At 39.4% G+C, this 23,767-nt stretch overlaps 2 protein-coding genes across 10 annotated transcripts in view; one reads left to right on the top strand and one right to left on the bottom strand.

The window, feature by feature from the left end:
* RBKS (ribokinase) overlaps nucleotides 1-22,676 on the bottom strand; it is a 110,432-nt gene extending 87,756 nt beyond the window's left edge. For 2 of the 5 annotated variants that reach the window (XM_050754013.1, XM_050754016.1), the window contains exon 1: nucleotides 21,169-22,139. In XM_050754013.1, coding sequence (XP_050609970.1) covers nucleotides 21,169-21,269 — 101 coding nt within the window. In that variant the 5' untranslated portion in view covers nucleotides 21,270-22,139. Of the gene's footprint in view, nucleotides 1-21,168; nucleotides 22,140-22,309 lie in introns of those variants that run through there. The other 3 variants (XM_050754014.1, XM_050754017.1, XM_050754018.1) reach the window with 2 other exon arrangements.
* BABAM2 (BRISC and BRCA1 A complex member 2) overlaps nucleotides 22,192-23,767 on the top strand; it is a 454,559-nt gene continuing 452,983 nt past the window's right edge. For 3 of the 5 annotated variants that reach the window (XM_050754004.1, XM_050754001.1, XM_050754000.1), the window contains exon 1: nucleotides 22,192-22,305. The gene's annotated coding sequence lies outside the window, so the exon portion shown is untranslated. The remainder of the gene's footprint in view (nucleotides 22,306-23,767) is intronic. The other 2 variants (XM_050754003.1, XM_050754005.1) reach the window with 1 other exon arrangement.

Raw genomic sequence — 23,767 nt, 5'->3', positions numbered from 1 at the left:
CCCTGTTTTTCTGTGTTTATTTTGAGTGAGTGGTTTTTCTCCCCACTCTTGGTTATAGATCACATTTTCCTGATTCTTTGCATGTCTAGTGATCTCTGGATGCTCACTAGTTATTCCAACATGGGCAGAAATAAATATTTTTGAATGAATGGTCTACAGCTTAAAAGACATTATATAGAAAGTTGAAATGACAGATGCCTAATAAATAATACAGATAAATAATATAGAGATGACAGGTACATAATAAATAATACAATGGGGTGAGAGCAGGGCAAAAGTGCTATGTACGACAGAAGCCCAAGGGAAAAAGTAAGCCAGTTATGAAATTTCCAAATTGGAAATGAAGTTATGTGACGGGAGTCTTTATAAACTTAGTTGGGAATATGGTCAGAAAAGTGGGGACAAAAAGGGGCACATCCTTTTTATTCTTCCAGTATGGCATGGAGGGCTGAGTATACAAGGTGTTGGGAGAGGCTTATCACTCAAAACATTAAACATACACATAAAAATTAAAATACCACCTAAGCTCAGCAAATCTTTTTGGATAATTATATATACATCTCCTTACTTCCAGCTGAGAACAGTCCTAGAGGAAGAAAAAAAGTTGGATAGGGAGGTGGAGAAATGAGCTAATTTTGGAATTAGAGATTGCAAGAGGCGAGGGCAGGCAAAATGTATATGTATGTACAGGGGATTAGGAAGTGGGGATTGGACAACTATTGCCATTTTGGATGGCAAAAGGTATGTGTACAAGAACTGGAAAGTGGGAAAATCAGAATGCTGAAAAACAGAGCAGAAAGGGTTTGGTGGAACAAAGTCATTTGTCAAAAGTTCCTGATGACTTGCTTTTAAATTCACTGAAGACAAGAAAAGTATGCATTTGTAAAATAATAAAAATGACAGTGACAAATAACTACAAAACCAATATTTTATTTTGTATTTTGCCAATTAATTATAGTAAATTTTAAATTCTAGAATGACTTCTGTCACTACATTATAATTATCTGGGTTACATCTTTTTGCCATCTGTTCGTGTAGTTTAAAGAAATAAAAACAGATTTTAATTTTATCCTAAGCAAAATACAATTAGAAGGATAAATCAGCATAAGAAAAAATAATGTAATCTGGAATCAATTATTAAATTTTAATTTATCTACTGTTTTTGGTGATCATGTATAATCAATAACTCATTATGTTATTTTGAGCTTAACAGGCATTATCATCAGTTTTAGGGAGAAAGTGAGAATTCAAAAAGTATTGGCTTATCAAAAAAACACAAAGCTGTTAGGGGTTGAGCGAATTTTTAATTCAGCTATTCTGACTCCACTGCTATAGTTTTTAACCACAATATGCTACTTTCTTTGACAATTGGTATTCTTTCAATTTTGACTATAATGTTGGATATTCAATAGATAAAACACACAAATATTTACTTAACAGTCATTTATATAAGAGCATAAGAAACAATAATTCTATACTAAAAACGACCTATATTTCATCCCTTTCCACCACTTCTTGTTTTGAGTGTGTCACTAGGTGACGTTACAGAGGAAAGAATGGTGGCTTTCCCGGTGGTCTCTTGACACTGTTCATTCTTAAAATCTTACTTATATTTAAAATATCTTTGCACAGCCTATTCTGTATGCCTGAAGGTTCTTTCCTTTGCTTCTCAGTTGAGCTAATCCATTCAAATCCTTTAAAATTCAACTCAGACAATCATCTCCTTTGGGGGTCCTAATATAGTAAGTCCAATTGAAATAATACACTAATAATGGCAGATATTTCCAGAGGACTTATTATATGATAAATACTGCACTAAACACTTTATAACTATCAATTCACTTAACCATTACAATAATCCCATGAGAAAGTTATTATTATTTTCATCCTATTTCACGGATAAGGAGAATGAAAATCAGAGAGATTACAAAACATATCCATGTTCACCCAGTAGAAGATGGCAGGGCCAGGATTCAAAGCAAGGTTGATTTGACTCCAAAACTTACAAGATATTATCCAGAAATGTACCTAAAGCCTTTGGACTGATTTATATTTTACGATTTTATAATTTATTGTGTAATTTTTATTTAATAGTAATTATACTTCTGAAGAACGTTGGTGTTCTACAAGCTGAACTAAGATGCTGAGATGGAAAGGTCAAATAATGGTGCTCCTTTCCTACTTAATTCAGAAGGCATTAAGTGAATGGATACAATGTTATCAAATTTAACTTTTCTTCTTAAACCCCTGAGTGCAGTATTCTTTATGTAACCTATAGTCTAGCAGAAGAGAGCACACAATTTCATGGGAAGTATGAATATAGTTAACTGAAGTTTAATGTTCTGTGGTATTCCACAAAAAGCATGACTTACTTGTGCTCTACAGCAGTGGTCCCCAACCTTTTTGGCACCAGGGACCGGTTTTGTGGAAGACAATTTTTCCATGGATCAGGGGGAGGAAATGGTTTCGGGATGATCCAAGCACATTCCATTTATTGTGCACTTTATTTCTATTATTGTTACAATGTAATATATAATGGAATAATTATACAACTCACCATAATGTTGAATCAGTAGGAGCCCTAAGCTTGTTTTCCTGCAACTAGACGGTCCCATCTGGAGGTGATGGGAGACAGTGATACCTGAAGTGTGTTGTTTATGTCCAGTCTACTCCATAATCTCATTTTGGTTGCTGTTACTGCAGAAAACCCTGCTCACAAAGATAGGACGCTGGAAATGGAAGCAAGCTTTTCAGGGCTTTTGGGGCAATCTCTGGATATTCTGCCTTGACTTCAATCTGGACTGTATGAAGATTTGAAGCTGTTTCAACATACTTTTAAGGCCACCGTCATTTGCGATTTCAAGCAGTTGGTCCTCCTCCAGCACGGACAAAGTCGATTCACCTTGGCTTATCCACAAATGGGTTGTGGATCCATTCCTTCCCAGTTTGGGGGGTCTTTTGTGGTTGGGAAGTAATGCTCAAACTCCTTTGAAAGCTGAGATATGTGATCACGCACCAGCTGGGGGAAAGAAGGCCCTGGCTCAGTCTCTTTCAAAATCTCTGCTAATGTTTGAAACATGTCAGAAATTCCAGTGTTCACTTGTCACCCCCATAATTCCAGTTTGGTTTTGAATGCGGCCCCTTTATCTGACAACTCGAACACAGTCGTTGTTCTCCCTGAAGTGACAGATTGAGTTCGTTGAGCAGGTTGAATATGTCACACAAGGAAGCAAGGTTTGCAACCCATTCTGTGGCACTGAAATGTGCTGCCAGTGGTGACTGTTTTTCTCAAAGAAATCTCTGGAGTGGCTCTTGTAACTCAAAAACTCTGATCAGTGACCTACCTTTAGAAAGCCATCTCACTTCTGTGTATAAGAGAAGACGTGTGCACTGCGCCCACCTCCTCATAGAGCTGTGCGAAGGAGATGTGAGTTAAGGGCATGTACTTTAATGTGGCTGATAATTTTAATCACATCTTGCAAAATGCTGTTAAGTTCAGGTGACATTTTTTGGCTATCCAGCATTTCTCTATGGATGACATGGTGTGTAGACCCATATTCAGAAGCAACCTCTTTGATCTGAGTAGTGAAACCAGAAAGCTGTCCAGCCATGGCAGCCACTCTGTCCATGCATATACTCACACAAAATGACCAGTTCAGTTTTCCTGACATGTAATCATTCAAAGACTTGAACAGTTCTGCAGCTGTGGTGTTGGCTGGCAACAAAAGTGCACATAACATATCCTCATGCACATCCTCCTGAAAAATACATTACACAAAACAAGCATTGTTGCCTTGTTGTCAACATCAGTAGACTCATCAACCTGGACTGCGTACCACAGTGACTCATTAATCCACTCTAGCAATTGTGCCTCAATGTCCTCTGCTATTTCATCAATTTGTCTAGTTATGGTGCCAGCTGAATGAGGAACTTGTGCCACCTTTTGAACTGCAGCCTCTCCTAAAAGTTCATGACAAATGTCTTTAGCAGCAGGCAAGGTCAACTCTTCACCAACAGTAAAGGACTTCTTAGCTTTAGCGATGCGTTTAGCCACTAACAATGATACTGTCAGTACAGACACATTTGATGAAGCTGTGGCCTTCAATGATTGCTTCTGTTCTTCCCGTTCACTTTTTTTTTTTTTTTTTTTAAAACTCCAAAGGCTTGTCTTTTAATGTGCAGTGCTTGGTCTCCATGTAGCAAAGCAGTTTCATGGCTTCGTTGGATAGCCAGTTACCACATATTATACAAAGCAGGTTTGGAGAATGTGAAATCACCTATTGCAATGTACCCGTAATTTAAATAGGACTCTTGGTATTTTCTTTTAAATGCAGCTTTCATTTTGTTGCCAGTCTTAAAGTCTTCTGCTGTCTCATCATTGGGTCTTTCCCCCCTTTTCAAAGAAGCTCTCCAGTGACGTTTATTTTTTACTCATTTTGGCTAGGATTAGCTCATTGGCTTACCAAAACTGTGACTGAGACAAGTGTGCAGCGTGAGAAAGAGGCATGGTAAATAAAATAATGGGTGGGCCATGTGTGGGCTAAAATAACTGTCAGATTCTGACTTAAAGCCTGCTACCAGATGCAGCTGTACAACTGAAGTATATCAACTCACTTGCCACTATAAAGTTAAGCCTGCCACCAGATACAGCTTAACTGTCACTTGCCACTCACTGATAAGGTTTTGACATGAGTCTGCAAGCAGTTGACTTATTATGGTTTCTGTGCAGTCAAACCTCTCTGCTAATGTTAATCTGTATTTGCAGCTGCTCCTCAATGCTCCACCTTAGATCATCAGGCATTAGATTCTCACGAGTGTACAACCTAGATCCCTTGTATGTATAGTTCACAATAGGGTTCACGCTCCTATGAGAATCTAATACTACTGCTGATCTGATAGGAGGCGGAGCTCAGGAGGTAATGTGAGCAATGGGGAGTGGCTGTAAATACAGATGACGCTTTGCTCACTTGCCTGCCACTCACCTCCTGCTTTGCAGCCTGTTTCCTAACAGGCCACGGCTCAGTACTGGTCTGTGGCCCAGGGTTTGGGGACCCCTGCTCTACAGCCTTAATGAGTTTGAAAAATAGTGTTCTAAAGAGCAGTTTATTGTAACATAACACATTTAAAATAAATTCAAATAAATCAGAACTCCCAACAAATGTGACTGGATTACATTCTCTAGTAAAAAGAAAAAAGTATCGCAGTTATAAAAAAATTAATAAATCAAACAAGCCAACAAAAGGCTAAAATCCAGGTATGTGCTGTTTATGAGACACAATGAAGGGTGAAAAGAAAAAAAGACAGGACAAGATATACAAGGCAAATAGCAACTAAAATAAACCTGGATAGCTTTATCAATATTAGCCAAAAATTAAAAAAAAAAGCTTAGGGCAAAGACAGATAAAATATGGCAATTCGCTTTAATCAAAAGGTTAAATTCATCAGCACCACAGGAAAGGGGGAAAAACGGTTAAACTCGGCAGGAAAATGTAATAATTCAAGTCTAAATATAAAAAATAAAATAGCTGTAAAATACATAAAACCAAAATAAATATAACAACAACAAGAAATTGTCAAATCCACCATCATGGTAGGTGATATTAATACAATTCCCTAGGTAAGGGACACGTCAAGCAGACAGAAAGTCAGCCTAGCTTAATGAATGTATATAAAACACCACAGTTGAACACCCAACAAACAACAAACATGGTAAGAAGGAAGCAATTTGTGGTGGAAGCAGAAGCTTGAATGGATGCAGGGGTGTAAAGGAGACCAATAAGGGCAAAACACTGGCAGGGTTGGGAAGGAGTAGGTGCTATATTCGCAGAGAAAGCCTGCAAATAGAGAGGAGCAAGGGTATGGAGCACACATGGGGAGGACAGTGGGGCCAGGGTAATGATGGAGCACTGGGGTAAAAATTCAACAACAATCCATTTCCTAGGAACCTTCCCTGGTTCCTGCTCTTCCTGAGACCTGGCTGTTAAGCTAATTCTGGGTCCCCTTGCAAGCAAGTATCCATTCTTGAAGTAACTGAAATGATCCTCCGCTCATTACAACCCAAAGAACTAACCAGTTAAACAATGCAGTTTCCTGGCTGTAGCTGTCAGTAGGGTGAAAGTTCTGCTGGAACCAGGGTCTCCACACAGCCATTCTACATAGCTGCTATTCTTGGGCAACTGTGGCATGCCAGCATTCCTACCTTCCCTCCACAAATGTTCACTGAGTAACTACTTTGAGCAAGGTACTGTGATAGTTTGAAATAGCTTAAAAAAACATTTTAGATAATATTCTATTTTCTTTATGGTCTTGACAGAATACCAAAGAACTGCTTATGATTTTCATTGAGACAGCCTGAAGGACTTTAAAATCGAGTTTCTAAAAGATTTTTGGCAGAATATTTGGTTGAAAACTTAGGTAACTAAAAATGTAGATCTGTGTTTCTCACTTCAAAATGAAGATTTCTAACTCAGAAAAAACCAATATTGTTGCTATAACAGTGTATGAATTGTAACTTTTTAAACTGGTGGTAAAAATCCAGATGTAAAATATAATTTGTAAAGGGTACTTAAAAGACTGTTGCACAAATTACTTTCTGCAATGCTACAGAAGAATTGCATTTGAAGATATTTTTGACTATGGAAGACAAGCCAGTACCTAATATGTGATGTATTTGGGAAACAAACCAAAACAAACAAACAAAAAACCAAAACACCCTGAAACAAAAAATCCCAAACCCAAAGCAAAAACAAAACTCTCAGCTTTTATTTAGAAAACACATCAACCATATACAAACAGAGATAATTTATAGCAGCCTTCTGCATGTATACAAGAAACACTCCAAGTCAAACTAGTCATATAAAAATCACAAAGAAGGTAAAGCAAGGCAGATGGAAATATTTTAAATGCTCACATGAAGAATTTGAGGCCTCAAAAAAGTGTCTTCAATCAGTCGTCTTAAGAGGAACCTTATACAATTCAAAGAAATCTTGTCCTTGAAGATAATATGACAAAAAGGTAGTTCATTACTGTGTAGAAAATACTAAAAAGTATTAAAATTGTATTCAATGAAGCACATCTTCATTTAGTATGAAAACTATGGAAGAAACTGGAATAATCTCAGATCGTTTTTGTGATACTCAATCCATTCTCAGCATATATTTGTTACAGTTACTACATTCCAGACTCTGTGTGAAGTTCTAGAGATATTCAGACCCTGTCCTCACTTAGCTTACAGTTTAGTTTTAACATTGTACAATCACTCTCAGAATGGAGGAAGACGCAGCCACCTAACTAGGAGGCAACTGTCCTGGGCGGAACTCACATAATTCAAGAACTGATATTCACTGGACAGCATCATGTGATATAATGTGTCAAGAATGAAGACTCTGTATTACCACAGTGGAGAGACTGGATAACCAGATATGATGCCACTTAAACACTGATGTGTTTATCTGTGCCAATCATGATTCCCCTTGGTCAGGAATAACTCCAACCCCTTTCTCTTAAAGGTTAATTTCTCCAAATTGCTACAGTATTTTGTCACATTTGCTCTACTTCATAGTTCCTGCTTTTATCAGTAAGTCACTTTTTCTCTATCCCTGTGGCACATTAAAATTTACGGGGAATTTGAAAAACAAAAATTGATGCCTGGATTTCCTCCCTGGAGAGTCTGGTTTAACGGATTCTAAATGGCAACCAGGGTTGAGAATCTCTCTCTTCCATATTTCCACAATATTTTATGCTAGCCAGAGTCTTAAAATTCTCCTTTCACTCTTACACTATTAGTTTCTTTGCTGCAGAACTCTTAACCAGCATCTTTACATTTTTTTTTTCCTTTGAACTCTGTTTAAAATCTTAAGGAGTGTTCAACAGAAAAATGGACAAAGGATCCGTGGCTGGCAACTCACAAAAGAAACACAAATAAATAACAAACATCTGGAAAACATTCGACATCTCCTTTTATAATCAAACATGAAAACATTTATCATCTCTCAACTAGTAATGTGTTCGTTAAAAATCCAGGAAATAGGCCTTTCATACACTGTGAGTAGGAGTGTATTTCAGAAGAACTTTTATGAAGGCAAATTGCCAATATATTTCAAAAGTTTAAAAAATGTTATTTCCAGCCAGGTATGGTGTCTCACGTCTGTAATCACTGCACTTTGGGAGGCCAAGGTGGGCAGATAGCTTGGGGTCAGGAGTTTGAGAGCAGCCTGGGCAACATGGTGAGACCTTTGTCTCAACCAAAAAAAAAATACAAAAAATTAGCTGGGCATGGTGGCATGCACCTGTAGTCCCAGCTACTCAGCAGGCTGAGGTGGGAGGATTGATTGAGCCTGGAAGGTCAAGGCTGCAGTGAGCTGCGATCGCGACACTGCATTCCGGCCTGGGTGACAGAACTAGACCTTGACTCAAAAGAAAACAAAACACAAACAAGAATGTTATTTCCTTTGACCTAGAAATTCCATCTCTAGGAATTTACCTAAGGAAACAGACATGAGTCCAAAAGATAAGCGTTCAAAGAAGTTCATCATGGCAAACAGAAACAACTTAAAAGTACTTATTTAGGGCACTGAATCAACAAATTTTTGTATATCTATGTAACAGAGTATTAAATGGCCACAAAAATGATGCTGCTGAGACTGAGGAGGGCAGAGAAGGTATGAGGTTTACTGAGCTCCTTGCCTGTACAGACACATTTTTCCTCTTGCACAAACATATACTGACATGACAGATATACATGCATACGGGGATGCAAAATTGCATAAGAGGACATAAAAGAGGGACTACAAATGGGAGACAAAACAAAAAAATAGTCTAAACTGAAATAGGAAAAGGGAGGCTTGGTGAGTAAGATGAAGAATAGGGACTTTACAAAGAAAATGCAAGAAACTAAAAGGAAAAGCAGTGTTGCTGTTATGGAAAACAATATGGTGGGTCCCCCAAAAAATTAAACATAGAATTACCATATGATCCAGTAATCCCACTTTTGGGTATATACTCAAAAGAACTGAAAACAGGGGCTCAAACAGATATTTGTACACCCATGTTAATAGCAGCATTGTTCACAATAGCCCAAAGGTAGAAGCAACCCAAATGTCCATTGACAGATGAATAAACAAAATGTGTAATGTACATAAATGGAGTATTTTTCAGCCTTAAAAGGAAGAAAATTCTGAAATATGCTACAACGTGGATACATTTTGAAAACATAATGCTAAGTGAAGTAAGCCAGTTACAAAGACTCCACCTATATGAGATACTTTGACTCCAATTATACATATGGTAAACTGTTCCACAGGTTACAGAGGCTCTGTGCATTTTTCCTCTATGCTTAAATTTAGATAATCTCTATTACTATGTCTTCAAGTTTACTTACCCTTTCTTGAGGATGTTATGCCAAGTGGAATAAGTAAGTCACATAAGGGCAAAGACTGCATGATTCCACTTATATAATGTACCTAAAAGTAGTCAAATCCATAGCGATACAAAGTAGAATAGTAGTTGCCAGGGGCTGAGGGGAGGAGGGGATAGGGAGCTATTGTTTAATAAGGACATCATTTCTGTTTAGGAATATGAAAAAAGTTTTGGAGATGATTAGTGGTGATGTTTGTAAAAAAATGTGGATGTACTTAATGCTAATGAATTGTAAATTTAAAATGGTAAATGTTATGCATATATAATAAAAATGGCAGGTCTGAAAAAAATTCTAAAGGACAATACTACTAAGTACTCTGATACTGATAATTGCAATATTAGCTTTGTTTTCTTTTTCAAGGAAATTGGTCCTTACTAGCACTTCTGAACACTTTGTCTCCTGTAAATCCAGTACATGTCAAACTTCTGAAATGCTACTCAAAACTTCACAGTAACACAATGTGTTAGTATTTGAGAGCCAAAAGATAAAAACTTTAATCCTGGCTCTAATCCTAATTAGGTATTAGCTAGGGGAAAATCAGTTAATTCTTTCTAGACTTGTGCTTCCTATATTTAAAATGAACAGGGTGGTCATTTCAACACAAAAATGAACTCAAGTTTCTTTGCTACTCAGATATTCTCTAGTTCCACAGTACCTAAGTTCCCCGACAACAATTTACACATTATAAATATCTTTGTTACATGGGTGGTTGAGCTTTGCGTAGTTTTTTTTTTTCCTTAAGAATGCTGTACTGGTATATGGAAGATTCTATTTCGTATTTTAACATTCTATTTTATGTTTATATCTTCTGTCATTTCATTGCCTCCATTTAATATTTGCAAACTTTTTGAGCTAAATTTGTCATTAGCGTCTCCATTACAATTATGAAAGAATACCTGTATTTTTTCTTAAATCTCAAAACCAAATTAGGACTTTTTTCCCCTAGAGAGAATCTGACTATCTCTTAATTATTTGATAACATTTATTTTGATTTTTAAGGAATATAACTGCCCCCCCCCCCATAAAAGTAGTAAGCATGGAATGCTTTTGTTCTATCAGATGGGATTCTTTCCAAGGATCTACCTTCTAGGTCTTGTCAATGTGGGAAAGTAAAGTTTCAACATTAGTGTTTTCTTACAAAAGATCAGAGAGCGAATGCTTGATTCATGCCCACTTTACTAAACAGTTGTTTCCAACTATTTTAGCCCCTAAATATTTCTTCTTTTCTTTTCTTTTCTTTTTTTTTTTTTTTTTTTTGGAGACGGAGTCTCGCTCTATTGCCCAGGTTGGAGTGCAGTGGCATGATCTTGGCTCACTGCAAGCTCCGCCTCCCAGGTTCATGCCATTCTCCTGCCTCAGCCTCCTGAGTAGCTGGGACTACAAGTGCCCGCCACCACACCTGGCTAATTTTTTGTATTTTTAGTAGAGATGGGGTTTCACCATGTTAGCCAGGATGGTCTTGATCTCCTGACCTCGTGATCCGCCTGCCTCAGCCTCCCAAAGTGCTGGGATTACAGGTGTGAGCCACCGCGCCCAGCGCCCCTAAATATATCTTTAGGCTTTTTCCTCTTTTTGATTCCCAGCACTACTGTCCTAGTTCGCACCATCATCAACATTTCTGAGTACTATTGCTTTACCTTTCAAATGGGTCTTCCTGTCTTCAAGAAGAATGCCTTTGATGCCTTCAAAACATTGGCTTCTTTTAAATCTGACTTTGGCACTAAGTGAACTATGTGAAATATAAATCTGGCTGTCATTCTTATACTTTGAGCCCTTCGCTGGTTTCCAGGGCCTACATAATAAAACCAAAGCACCTCAGCATGGCTGATTAGGCCTTTCATCACCACTGTATATCTTGATGTTCTAAGATCCAAGGGTTGCTGCCTCAGCATGTACCATGCAAGCACCTCCATGATTTTGCTTCTGTGTGTAACCCCAGGTGGTGGAATGTCTTCCTTCCCCTTTTTTCTGGGTTAGCACCTGCTTATTTTTAAAAATTTGGCTCAGGGGGCATCTCTTCCAGGAAGTTTTCCCTGTTCTCCCGCATAACCTGCAGGCACTTACCACGTCATACTATAATAATCTCTTTTTGTGTCTGCCTTCTTCTTTGGACTCTAAATTCCCTAAGAGCAGTGCTATGGTTCAAATGTTTGTACCCTCCTAAACTCATGTTGAAATTTAATTGCCAATGAAATGGCACTGGCAGGTGAGACTTTTAAGTGGAGTTTAGGTCATGAGAGCTCTGTCCTCATGAATGGATTAATGCCATTATCATGGCAGTGAGTTTGTTATCAAGGGAGTGAGTTCCTAACAAAAGGACAAGTTTAACCTCTTTTTACTTCTCTCTCTTCCTCCCCACCCGCTTTATTCTTCTACCATGGAATGGCACAGCGATTTCACCAGATGCCCTTGATCTTGGACTCTCCATTCTGGAGAGAACCATGAGCCAATACATTTCTGTTCATTATATTTAATGAACAGAACTTAAAGGGGTTATTACCACTGACCCCACGGAGATACAAATAACCATCAGAGAATATTATAAATCCCTCTATGCACACAAACTAGAAAGTTTAGAAGAACTGGATAAATTCCTGGACACATACACTCTCCCAAGACAGAACCAGGAAGAAACTGAATCCTTGAACAGACCAACAATGAGCTCCAAAATTGAATCAGTAATAAATAGCCTACCAACTAAAAACAGGCCAGGAGCAGACGAATTCACAGCCGAATTCTGTCAGATGTACAAAGAAGAGCTAGTACCATTCCTACTGAAACTATTCCAAAAAACTGAGGAGGAGGGACTCCTCCCTAACTCATTCTATGAGGCCAGCATCATCCTGATACCAAAACCTGGTACAAGAAAAAAAGAAAATTGAATCCAGCAGCACATCAAAAAGCTAATCCACCATGATCAAGTAGGCTTTTCCCTGGGATGCAAGGTTGGTTCGACATATGCAAATCAATAACTGTGATTCATCACACAAACAGAACTAAAGACAAAAACCACATGATTATCTCAATAGTTGTAGAAAAGGCTTTCCATAAAATGAACACCCCTTTGTGTTAAAAACTCTCAATAAACTAGGCATTGAAGGACCATATCTCAAAATAATAAGAACCATCTATGACAAACCCACAGCCAACATCATACTGAATGGGAAAAAGCTGGAAGCATTTCCCTTGAAAACCAGCACAAGATAAGGATGCCTCCTCTCGCCACTCCTATTCAACATAGTAGAGGAAGTCCTTGCCAGAGTAACCAGGCAAGAGAAAGAAATAAAAGGCATTCAAGTAGGAAGACAGAAGTCAAACTATCCCTGTTTGCAGGCGACATGATTCTATACCTAGGAAACCCCATAATCTTGGCTCAAAAGCTCCTTAAGTTGTTAAACAACTTCAGCAAAGTCTCAGGATATAAAATCAACACACAAAAAATCACTAGCATCCCGATACACTAACAGTCAAGCCAAAAGCCAAATTAAGGATGCAATCCCATCCACAATTACCACATACAAAAAATAGAATGCCTAGAAATACAGCTATCCAGGGAGATGAGAAATCTCTACAATGAGAACTACAAAACACTGATTGAAGAAATCAGGGATGACAAAAACAAATAGAAAAAACATTCCATGCTCATGGACAGGAAGAATCAATATCATTAAAATGGCCATACTGCCCAAAGCAATTTACAGATTCAATACTATTCTTATTAAGCTACCATGACATTCATCACAAAACTAGAAAAAAGAATTTTAAAATTCAAACGGGGCTGCACATGATGGCTCACACCTGTAATCCCAGCACTTTGGGAGGCTGAGGTGGGTGGGATGCTTCAGCTCAGGAGTTCGAGACCATCCTGAGCAACATGGCAAAACCCCATCTTTGGAAAAAAAAAATACAGAAATTAGCTGGGCATGGCGGTGTGTGCCTATGGTTCCAGCTACTCGGGAGGTTAAGGTGGGGGGATTGCTGGAGCCTGGAAGTTGAGGCCGCAGTAAGCCATGATCACATTGCTGCACTCCAGCCTGGGTGAAAGAGCAAGATTCTGTCTCAAGAAAAATAAGGCCAGGCGCAGTGGCTCACCTCTGTAATCCCAGCACGTTGGGAGGTCGAGGCTGGCAGATCACCTGAGTTCAGGAGTTTGAGACCAGACTGGTCAACATGGCAAAACCCCGTCTCTACTAAAAATACAAAAATTAGCCAGCTGTGGTGGTGCGGGCCTGTGGTCCCAGCTATTCAGGAGGCTGAGGCAGGAGAATTGCTTGAATCTGGGAGGTGGAGGTTGCAGTGAGCCAAGACTGCACTACTACACTCCAGCCTGGGTGACAGAGTAAGACTCTGTCTCACAAAAAAAAAAAAAAAAAAAAAAAAAAAAAAAATAAAATAAAATAAAATAAAAATTCACACGGAACCAAAAAGAACCTGAATAGCCAAGGCAATCCTAAGGAAAAAGAACAAAGCTGGAGGCATCACACTATCTGACTTCAAACTATACTTCAGGGCTATAGTAACCAAAACAGCATGGTACTGGTACAAAAACAGACACATAGACCAATGGAACAGAACAAAAAGTCCCAAAAATAAGGCCACATACCTACAACCATCTGATCTTTGGCAAAATGGACAAAACAATCAATGGAGAAAGGACTCCCTATTCAATAAATGGTGCTGGAATAACTGTCTAGCCATGTGCAGAAGACCAAAACTGGACCCCTTTCTTACACCATATACAAAAATCAACTCGAGATGAATTAAAGATGAATGTAAAACCTGAAACCATAAAAACCCTGGAAGACAACCTAGGCAATACCATTCTGGACATACTACACAGCTATTAAAAAGAACAAGATCATGTACTTTGCCAGAACATGGATGGAGCTGGAGGCCATTATCCTTAGCACACAAACGTAGGAATAGAGAGCTAAATACTGTATGTTCTTACTTATAAGTGGGAGCTAAATGATGAGAACACCTGGACACACAGATGTGAAGAATACACACTGGGGTCTACCTGAGGGTGGAAGGTGAAAGGAGGGAAGAGGATCAGGAAAAAGAACTAATGAGAACTAGGCTTAATACCTGGGTGACAAAAAAAAAAAATAATACCTGGGTACCACAAACCCACATGACGAATTCACCTATATAATAAACCTGCACATGTACCCCTGAACTTTAAAAAAAATAAATTACCCAGTCTTAGGTATTCTGTTATGGCAGCACAAAAGGGACGAAGACAAGCAGTAACAGTGTTTTCCGAACTGCAGTATTCTTAGTGTTTAGCACACTACAAGTATTTCAATATTATAAACAAGTCATCAAAATACTAGAGCAAAACTCATCACAAAGTCCACCTTACTTTGTTCTCCTTGGAATACAGACATGAAAAGCCTAAGGCACAGAGAGCTGGCAAAGGAATGGATTGCTAAAGGAACTGCTTTGTAATAGTACACAGTAGGTGCTTTCTTTGTCATATCCTTTTTTTTTAAGAGACAGAGTCTCCTCACCCTGTTACCTAGGCTGGTCTTAAACGCCTGGGTTCAAACAGTCCTCCCACCTCTGCTTCCCAAAGTGCTGGGATTACAGGCATGAGCCACTGCGCCCAACCATAATTTTTTAATGTATATTTTCATTAAAGGGACATAGTAAATTTCCCACGAATGGGAATGGACAAAAACAATCAATGGAGAAAGGACTCCCTATTCAATAAATGGTGCTGGAATAACTGTCTAGCCATGTGCAGAAGACCAAAACTGGATCCCTTTCTCACACCAAATACAAAAATCAACTCAAGATGAATTAAAGATGAATGTAAAACCTGAAACTATAAAAACCCTGGAAGACAACCTAGGCAATACCATTCTGGACATAGGACAGGCAAAAATTTCATGGCAAAAATGCCAAAAGCAATTGCAACAAAAGCAAAAATTGACAAATGAGATCTAATTACATTAAACTTTTGATATTAGGCAATACAGCTGATAGAACTATGTTTAACAAAATACTAATTTAATAAATGATTGGTAACTTATAAGCAACTTTTCAGATCAAATTAAGAAGCAGAAAGAATAATGAAGGATGATATTATATTCCTCCAATACTGGAAAGCATGATACTTTTTGGATTAATATTCCTTTTTTAGTTTCTGAAAATGTGACTGTAAAAGAGATTTCTCTGTTTTAAATACGACCAGCCAAGAGGCTTCTTGACTCTCTAACCTGTGTCCCAGTTAGAAAGCACTGTATTATGTCAAACAAATATAAACTTTGATAGGTACAGTATAACTCTTTTTTATTTTGTATGTTTAACAGGGTCTCAGTCTGTTGCCCAGGCTGGAGTACAGTGTGCAATCAAGGCTCACTGCAGCCTCAAACTCTGGGTCTCCAGTGATCCTCCCACCTCAGCCCTCCAGGAGTTGGGACCACAGGCTCACACTACTATGCCCAGCTAATTTATGTATTTTTTGCAGAGACAGGGTTTTGCCATGTTGCCCAGGCTGGTCTTAACTCCTGAGCTCCAGGGATCCACCCGCCTCGGCTTCCCAAAGTGCTGGGATTATAGTCTTGAGTCACCACTGTGCCTGGCCATAACTTTTTTTTAAAGTAATCTAGGTCCAATGCTTCATCCACTTTGGATCTAAAAGTTTCTAAATTCACTTATTCCACTATTCAATTAAACCTTTTGAAAATTAGGCACTTATTTCCTGATTTGGCAGGATTAAATTTAGACGCTTATCTCTCAAGCCATCACTTTTAATTGGCAGCATGTAAAAAGATAACACAGAGTTTTAGTTGACATCAGAGTCTATTGCCATGGAAATATAAACATAGGTTTGTATTAAGCTTGTCTCAAAGCAAGTTTTAGGACTGTAGAGAGACTGGAAGAGAGACAGGAAGTCAATTTTATTAAAAATCTATCCTCTAAATGTTGTAGTGCCCTAGGAGATCAGACCCTCAGTGATCTCATCCAGCCTCATGGCTTTAAATACCATCTATACACTGATGACTCTGAAATTTATATCTCTGGGTTGGACCTCTCCTTGGAACTCCAAACTCTTGTATCTGTCTTCTTGACCTCTTCAGTTGGATGTCTAGTAGGTACCTCAACCCTCCCATGTCCACTCTGTGCCCCTGATACAGCCCTCTCCCACCCAACTTTCTCTGCACACAATCTTCTGCATTTTAGTAGAGGTCAATTTCCTCTTCCAGTTGCAGAGGCTGTAGCACTTAAGAGTAATCCTTGACAGATCTCTTACTCTGCAGCATATCCTGTCAACTCTATTCCAAAAATATAATCAAAAGATGCTTTCTCTCCACTTGCACTGCTTTCCAGCTACCATCATTTCTTGCCCAGACTGTTGGAAGTGACTCTCAATTTGTCTCCCTGCTTCTGTATTTGCCTTCCTTCATGCTATTTATCCTCACATAGCCCTTAGAGAGATCCTATTAAAATCAAAATAAGATTATGCCACTCCTCTGCTCAAATCCTCCACTAGCTTTTCATCTCATGCAGAGTATGATTCAATGTTCTTTAATCACTGATTGCTCTCTCCTGACTCCTTTTTTCTTCTTCAGCCACACTGGACTCCATGTTCTTCACTGAACAGGGCCTTCGAGTATGCTATCCCCTCTGCCTGGAATGCTCTTCCCTCACATTATGACTTGTTTTCCTTCCTCCTTTAGGTCTTTACTCTAAATGGCCTTTTCAGTGAGGCTTTCTGAAGCCAGTAATCTAAAGTTCCTATTCCCATCCCTCTTTACATGTTTAATTTTTCTCCTTAGCTTTTATCTAACATACTATGTATTTATCTTATTTCTACTGATATTGTCTTACTAGAATGTAAACTTCATGAGGCAGGGATTTTTGTCTGTGTTTTCACTGCTGTATCCTCTGCACATCGGGAAGTGCCTGGCACACACTATAAATTCAATAAGTATTTCTTGAATGAATAATTGAAAAAATGGGTGATACAGGTCATAAAAAAATAAGGATTACTCATGAAACATGATTAACAAAGGCCTATGAGCCTAATGTCTAAAAATGTTCACACTTTTTTTTTTGGGGGGGGAAATCTGTCTTTGGAAAATCTTTGACTTTATATCCCATAAGACCAGGGTTCATTTCTTGTATCTTTGTAGTGTGTAACTTTAGAGATGAGTGTTCAAGAAGGAAGAGGATAATGAGAAAAATATAAGTATTAAATAATTTCAATTGTTTGTCATGCTGTATGAGCTAATGATTTTTAAAAATTATTACTACATAGGACTTACTACTCATAGCTGACTGAAATTAGAAATGAAAAAACCAGTTATTCATTGATTGAATTAGCAGTGTCTGGCACACAGTAATGTAATATATAAAGTAAGTTGGGCTTGGATGCCATCCAAAAGGGCTTAGTTATTGAAGCAGTTTTATTTCTGAAGTGATACTAAAGAATAGGCATGGGTGTCCAGGTTAGTTAAATTTAGGAATAAGGCACAGTAATAAAGATACTATCTTTAGACTTGAAAATTATAAATCCTTAGTTGTTATTCCTTATCAGTTTATAAAGTTAACAATGAATGTACAGACTACAAGCTGTCAAATGTACTGTAGATGAAAAGGGCAATAAACACTAGTCAGAGTTAGAGGTAGAATGATATAATGGAAAGATAAGAATTGGGGCCAGGCACGGTGGCTCACGCCTGTAACCACCGCACTTTGGGAGGCCAAGTAGGAGGATAGCTTGAGCCCAGGAGTTTAAGACCAGCCTGCGCAATACAGTGAGAGCCCATCTTTAAAAAAAAAAAAATAGAAAATATATATTTAAAAAAATAAAAAAGAAAGGTAAGGATTGGGAGACCTGGGTAGCAGCCTTTACTATGCCACTCACTGGCTGTGTGATTTGGAGTAAGTCATTGAAGCTTTCTTCCTTATCTCACCTGTAAAATGTGAGGATAGAATGATAGGCTCAAAAGAGTCTCTGAGAACTAAGTATTGTAGGATTTTTTACTTCAAGCTTAACCACTGTGGTAGCAAAAATAACATACTCTCTGCTCCCCTATCCCAAAGGATGTCCACATCCAAATCCCCAGAATTTGTGAATATGGTGTTACATGGCAAGGGGAAATTAAGGTTCCTAATAAGCTACCATAAAATAAAGAGATTATCCTGAATTAATGTAATTAATTCCCCTAATGTAATCACAAGCATTCTTATAATGTAGAAGAGGGAGCCAGAAGACTGGGGGTCAGAGTGATGTGATGTGGGAAAGACCTGAACAACCATTGCTGGCTTTGAAGATGGAGGAAGGGGCCATGATGAACCAAGGATGTGGGCAGTCTCTGGAAGGTGGAAAAGGAAAGAAAACAGAGCCTCCTCTAGAGTCTCCAGAATGGAGCCCAGCCCTGCTGACACCTTGATTTTAGCCCAGTGAGACCCGTATTAGACTTCTGACCTCCAGAACTGTAAAAAAATAAACTTGCGTTACTTAATTATTAAGTTTGGTAATCTGTTACAGCAGCAGTAGATAATTAATATAATCATGATACTAACTGTAACTAGAAAAGTTGCACCCAAGTTTATCACAGATGCAGGGTTTTAAATGAAAATCCTATACTCTGATTTCTGTGAAGATCTTCAGAGTCATAAGTAATGAGAGACCATGAAAAGTTTGTTGAAAACCTGTGGGAATTAGTAGTGAGAGTCTATACGGGAATAAAATTTTTACTAATGATTTTACTAATGATTTTTTACTAACGATTTTACCAATCATTAGTTAAAATTTTTACTAATGATTTTACTAATGATTAGTGAATCATTAGTAAAAATTTTACTAATGATTAGATTTTTACTAATGATTCATGTGAAGAGAAGAAACTTGGATATTTTATGAAGGAAAGAATATGGGCAAGAGGAGAAATTATTCTCTGGGCTTCAGTTTATTTATCTAAAAACTGAAGGACTAGAATAAATAATTTCCAGATTTTTCTAGCTCTGAAATAAGATTTTAAAACCCTGACGGATACTAAAATGGGCTTTTGACACCACTCCCCTACCCCACCCCACAAAGTATTATAGTTATTTTTAGTATCTGATGGTCAAGCTTCACAGAAAGTTCTTAGTTTGGTAACAAGGAAATGGCTCTGAATTTTAACCCTGACACTTTTATTTAGGTAGTATGTATGAGAAAACTTAATTTTCTTTTCTTTTTTTTTTTTGTTTTGAGATGTTTTGCTCTTGTCGCCCAAGCTGGAGTGCAATGGCGCGATCTCGGCTCATTGCTAACTCCACCTCCCAGGTTCAAGCAATTCTCCTGCCTCAGCCTCCTGAGTAGCTGGGATCACAGGTGCCAGCTACCATGCCCAGCTAATTTTTATATTTTTAGTAGAGATGGGGTTTCACCATGTTGGCTGGGCTGGTCTCAAACTCCTGATCTCAGGTGATCTGCCCACCTTGGCCTCCCAAAGTGCTGGGATCACAGGTGTGAGCCACTGCGCCTGGCCCACTTTAGTTTTCTTACTCTTCTGCCACTTCACATATAAAATCACGGTAAACATTTAGCTAGGTGGATTTCGCATGGGATGACCATTTTAGATGAAGGTTTACTGAAGGTTTATTCTTTATGTAACTAAACTTTATGAATTTTTGATGAAACTTTTTCTAAAGTGAAATACATGTCCCATTTTTATACAAAATTTAACAAGTACCATATAACCTTTTATTGAAAAGAGTCATCACCAGTAAAAGCAATTGCTATATTGTGTTGTAAACACAGTGATGTTCTTTCTACACAGGTGTCTGTAATCTATGGCCTGCAGGATGTTCTTGTAAGGCTTGGGAGGTAAGAATGGTTTTTACATTTAAAAAATGTTGTTAAAAAAATGTGACCTATACCATACATGGCTTGCAAAGTCTAAAATATTTACTATCTGGCCCTTTACAGAAAAGTTTACTGACTCTTGCTCTAGAAAAAGATGTACAGGCCTCTTCAACAAATGTCTCCAACTAGATTCAATTTTATGCTCTGTCACCAAAGGAAAGTATTTTTATTTTGGCACAGTGTCTGACAAAATAGTTCTAATATTTGTGGAAAAACAAAGGTCACTGATATTTAAAATTCTTTTATTGCTTCTTCTTGTTACATAGTCTCCTACTCACCCTCAAGTTTTCATCAGTCACTATAACTGCCTCAAGCAGTCTCTCCTCTCTACTCCCACCTTTCTAATCTCAGTGGAAATTTGGCAACACAGCTTATAAATATTTTAAGGTAAGGTTAAATTGGTTACATGAAGACCCTAGACCTATTTTTTGAGTAGAATACAGGTGGTTTGGTGCAGCAATTTGGTGACTTATTTTGATTGCCCCAAGGCTTTTTTGTTTAGTTCCACTTTCTCTAATACCCTTTGGAAAAGCAACATTTCAGCACAGATGAGGTGTTACTGTAGTATACCTGATCATTTTTATAACATAAAAGTAGCATTACATCTGAAAAGATATTCATCAAAAGACTGAACTGCAGTAATTGGAGTGGTAGGATTTTCTTGGAATATCTGAATTTATTACTACTTTTACAATGAACATACTCTACTTTTATAATCAGAAAAGCTACCTTAATTTAAAAAAAAGATAAATCAGAAGGATCTGTTTACTCAGTCTTACTGACCTAACTCAACAATTTTCATTTGCCATATTTTCTATCATAATTTGATGATAGTTTTTAGTGGTTGTAAATACTGTGTTTATGTTTTTATTTTGATTCATACCTGGCTTGCTGAAATATACGCTGTAAATATAAAATACTGCAGTAATGCCGACAATCAACATGGGGAAAGCTGACAGACTTTTTTACTTCTGCTCGACTCATTATTTTATACAATAAGCTCAGACGAATAATATCCAAATTGGATAATGTTACGCTTGACAAAACACTTTACTTCATTTAGTCCTCACAACAACCCTGTGAGGTAGGCACATTCTCGGAGGAGGTAAAATGACGTAGGCAAAGTTCCCTGGCTCGTTTGGGGAAAGGCTCAGCAGCCGGGCCAAGAAAGGTCTTTGGGGAGCGCTTTTAGTAATATTAGAGCTTTCACTAAACCCTGGCCTCTTATGTCCCCTCCCCTGAGGTTTACCTTTACAGACTCAAATTCTTTCATGCCGGGAAGGGAGGCTGAGGGGTTCGAAAACCTGCAGCTCATACCCAAAGCTAGCACGGTCTATCCCTGGAGACCCAGCGCCCAAGAGCTCCGCTGGGCGCATAGCGCACGGCACACCTCCTCCCCCAAGCCGCAGACTCAGTAACTCGCCCCGGACTAACCTGACCAGGTCGGTCATGCAGGAGCCCACCACTACCACCGCCGCCACCTCCTCCTGCCACTGCCTCCAGGGTTCCCCAGACGCCGCCATCGCTCAAAGGTGCTGCTGTCCAACCTGGACGCTGACCTCTGCCCTTTGCCCAACCCTGTAACCAGAGACGCCGCTCCTGCCTTCCCTAACGACGCGGGCCTTTCAGACGCCTACGCGGGTCGCCCACCTGACTGCCCGAAATCACCCCGCCCACCAAGTGTCCCCTCTTCTTCCTGGAATAGTCTCCGTGCACAGCCTCACGTAACAGGGCCCTCCTGATGTGGCAAGACTCCGCGCTCCTCGCCACTCACGGGGCAGGCACTGAGGAAGGAACTGTCAGGCACCGCGGGGACGCCTTTCCGAGCGCCCGGCTCGGCGCGGCGCGGGGGCGCGCACGCCGCCCAGCTCTGGGGCCGCAGAGGGGGCGGGGCGGGACGTCCGGGGAGTGCGCACGCATCCGGCCCGCGGCGCGCGCGCAGGTCGGTGCGTCGGTCGGGGGCGCGCTCGGGTACCTGTACCCCACGTAGTCGCCGGTTACCGATCGGACTAAGTTCCAGGTACCTGGACTGGGGCTGGTGCGGGGAGGTTGGATCCCGAGTCGCACAGGTGGCGTGGAGAACCGTGGTTTAAATATGGCCAGGGGACTTGCCTCCTCTTCCTATGGGGAAGGCCCCCCGTTCCAAAGATGCCCTTCTCATCCCCATCACGCTGATCCCCTCAAGAACGAGCCCCCAAGGCCAGATGCGTCTCTTTCTCCATGTATGGCCCATCCCCTGGTCCCTGTAAACCCCGAGTATTAGTTCCTTGTTGCCTGATGAGGGGAACCATACAGTTTGGGAGAGGGGAGAGTGTCCCTTTTAAGACGTCCCCTAGAGTGGGGTGGTCATTCTTCGGGTCTGAGCTAGCTTGTTTTTCTCGAATGTTGCCCCTTGGGGGAAATTGCTTCCCCAGTGTAACTTCCCTCGTGCGCTGTATGACGTCGACGTGACGCAGCAGGATGCCACCCCTTTCCGTTCCATGACGTCAGCAGGGCACATGTTTCCGTGTTTGTCATCTATTTTTAATTGCAAGAACCTGGATGGCGCTTTAGACGTCTTTGTAATCCCCAGGCCTCTCATCAAAGGACCTTTTGTAACTTTATTTTGGGGTAGCAGACCCTTGCAAAAATTGTAATTTTGCATTTTCCTTTTGCAATACGTCAAAATCAGGAAATACAAATTGCAGGAGAAGCATTCAGGTGACTCTGACCACCATAAATATTTGTATATCTGGGGTGTATTATAGTGCTGCCATGCGTAAGAGTTACTACCGGTGGTGACTCCCTGTCCATGTACCCAGTTCACTGCACCAAAGGACCAGTGTTTTTGGCTAAGTGACCTCTGATTTTGGAGTCATTGTATTCCAGCCTCCCTTGTTTTTTTTTTTAAGAGAAGTCACACCTCCTCGTGGTTGAAATAGATTTTAAAACTGCGTGAAACCTTGCACTGTCAAAAAATAGTATTATGGCTGCCCTAGAAATAAAGAGAATTCATCCCTAAGGTGTCATTCTAAAGTCACGACCGTTGCTGAATTAGAATGTATTGGTGTCACTTTTAGTATGGTTTGGCTTCTAGAGCAAGGTTGTTCCTTTTAACATTTGTCTAGTGAATCACTCTGAACAGGTTCAGCAGTAGCCCAGCAATAGTCCAGTGTGTTTTTAGTGGTAAAGCAATCATTTGTTTAAATTTGTTACTTTTTGTCTGTTCACATTTTATAAGATATACGCTTTAAAAAATCACCTTGATGCTTTTCTCTTTGGTGATCGAAGTTATCAATGTTTATTTGAGAGGAAGATGGGTATAGTGGACTTGGAGAAGCCGGATTCGAATTCTGATGCTCCAACTTCCAACGTTCAACAAGTTACTCTATTTTGTTGAGCTTTAATTTTCTATTTGTCAAGTTTCTTTAGCTTCCATTTGTCAAATGGGAACAATTATTGTTCTCAGGGAACAGAGTTGGGGGAAAGTAAATGAAATTACA

This window comes from Macaca thibetana, chromosome 13 (genome assembly GCF_024542745.1).
Source record: "Macaca thibetana thibetana isolate TM-01 chromosome 13, ASM2454274v1, whole genome shotgun sequence".
NCBI classification, from domain to species: Eukaryota; Metazoa; Chordata; class Mammalia; order Primates; family Cercopithecidae; genus Macaca; species Macaca thibetana.
The sequence above is the reverse complement of the archived record's forward strand: the minus strand, read 5'-3'. Positions and strand labels throughout refer to the sequence as shown.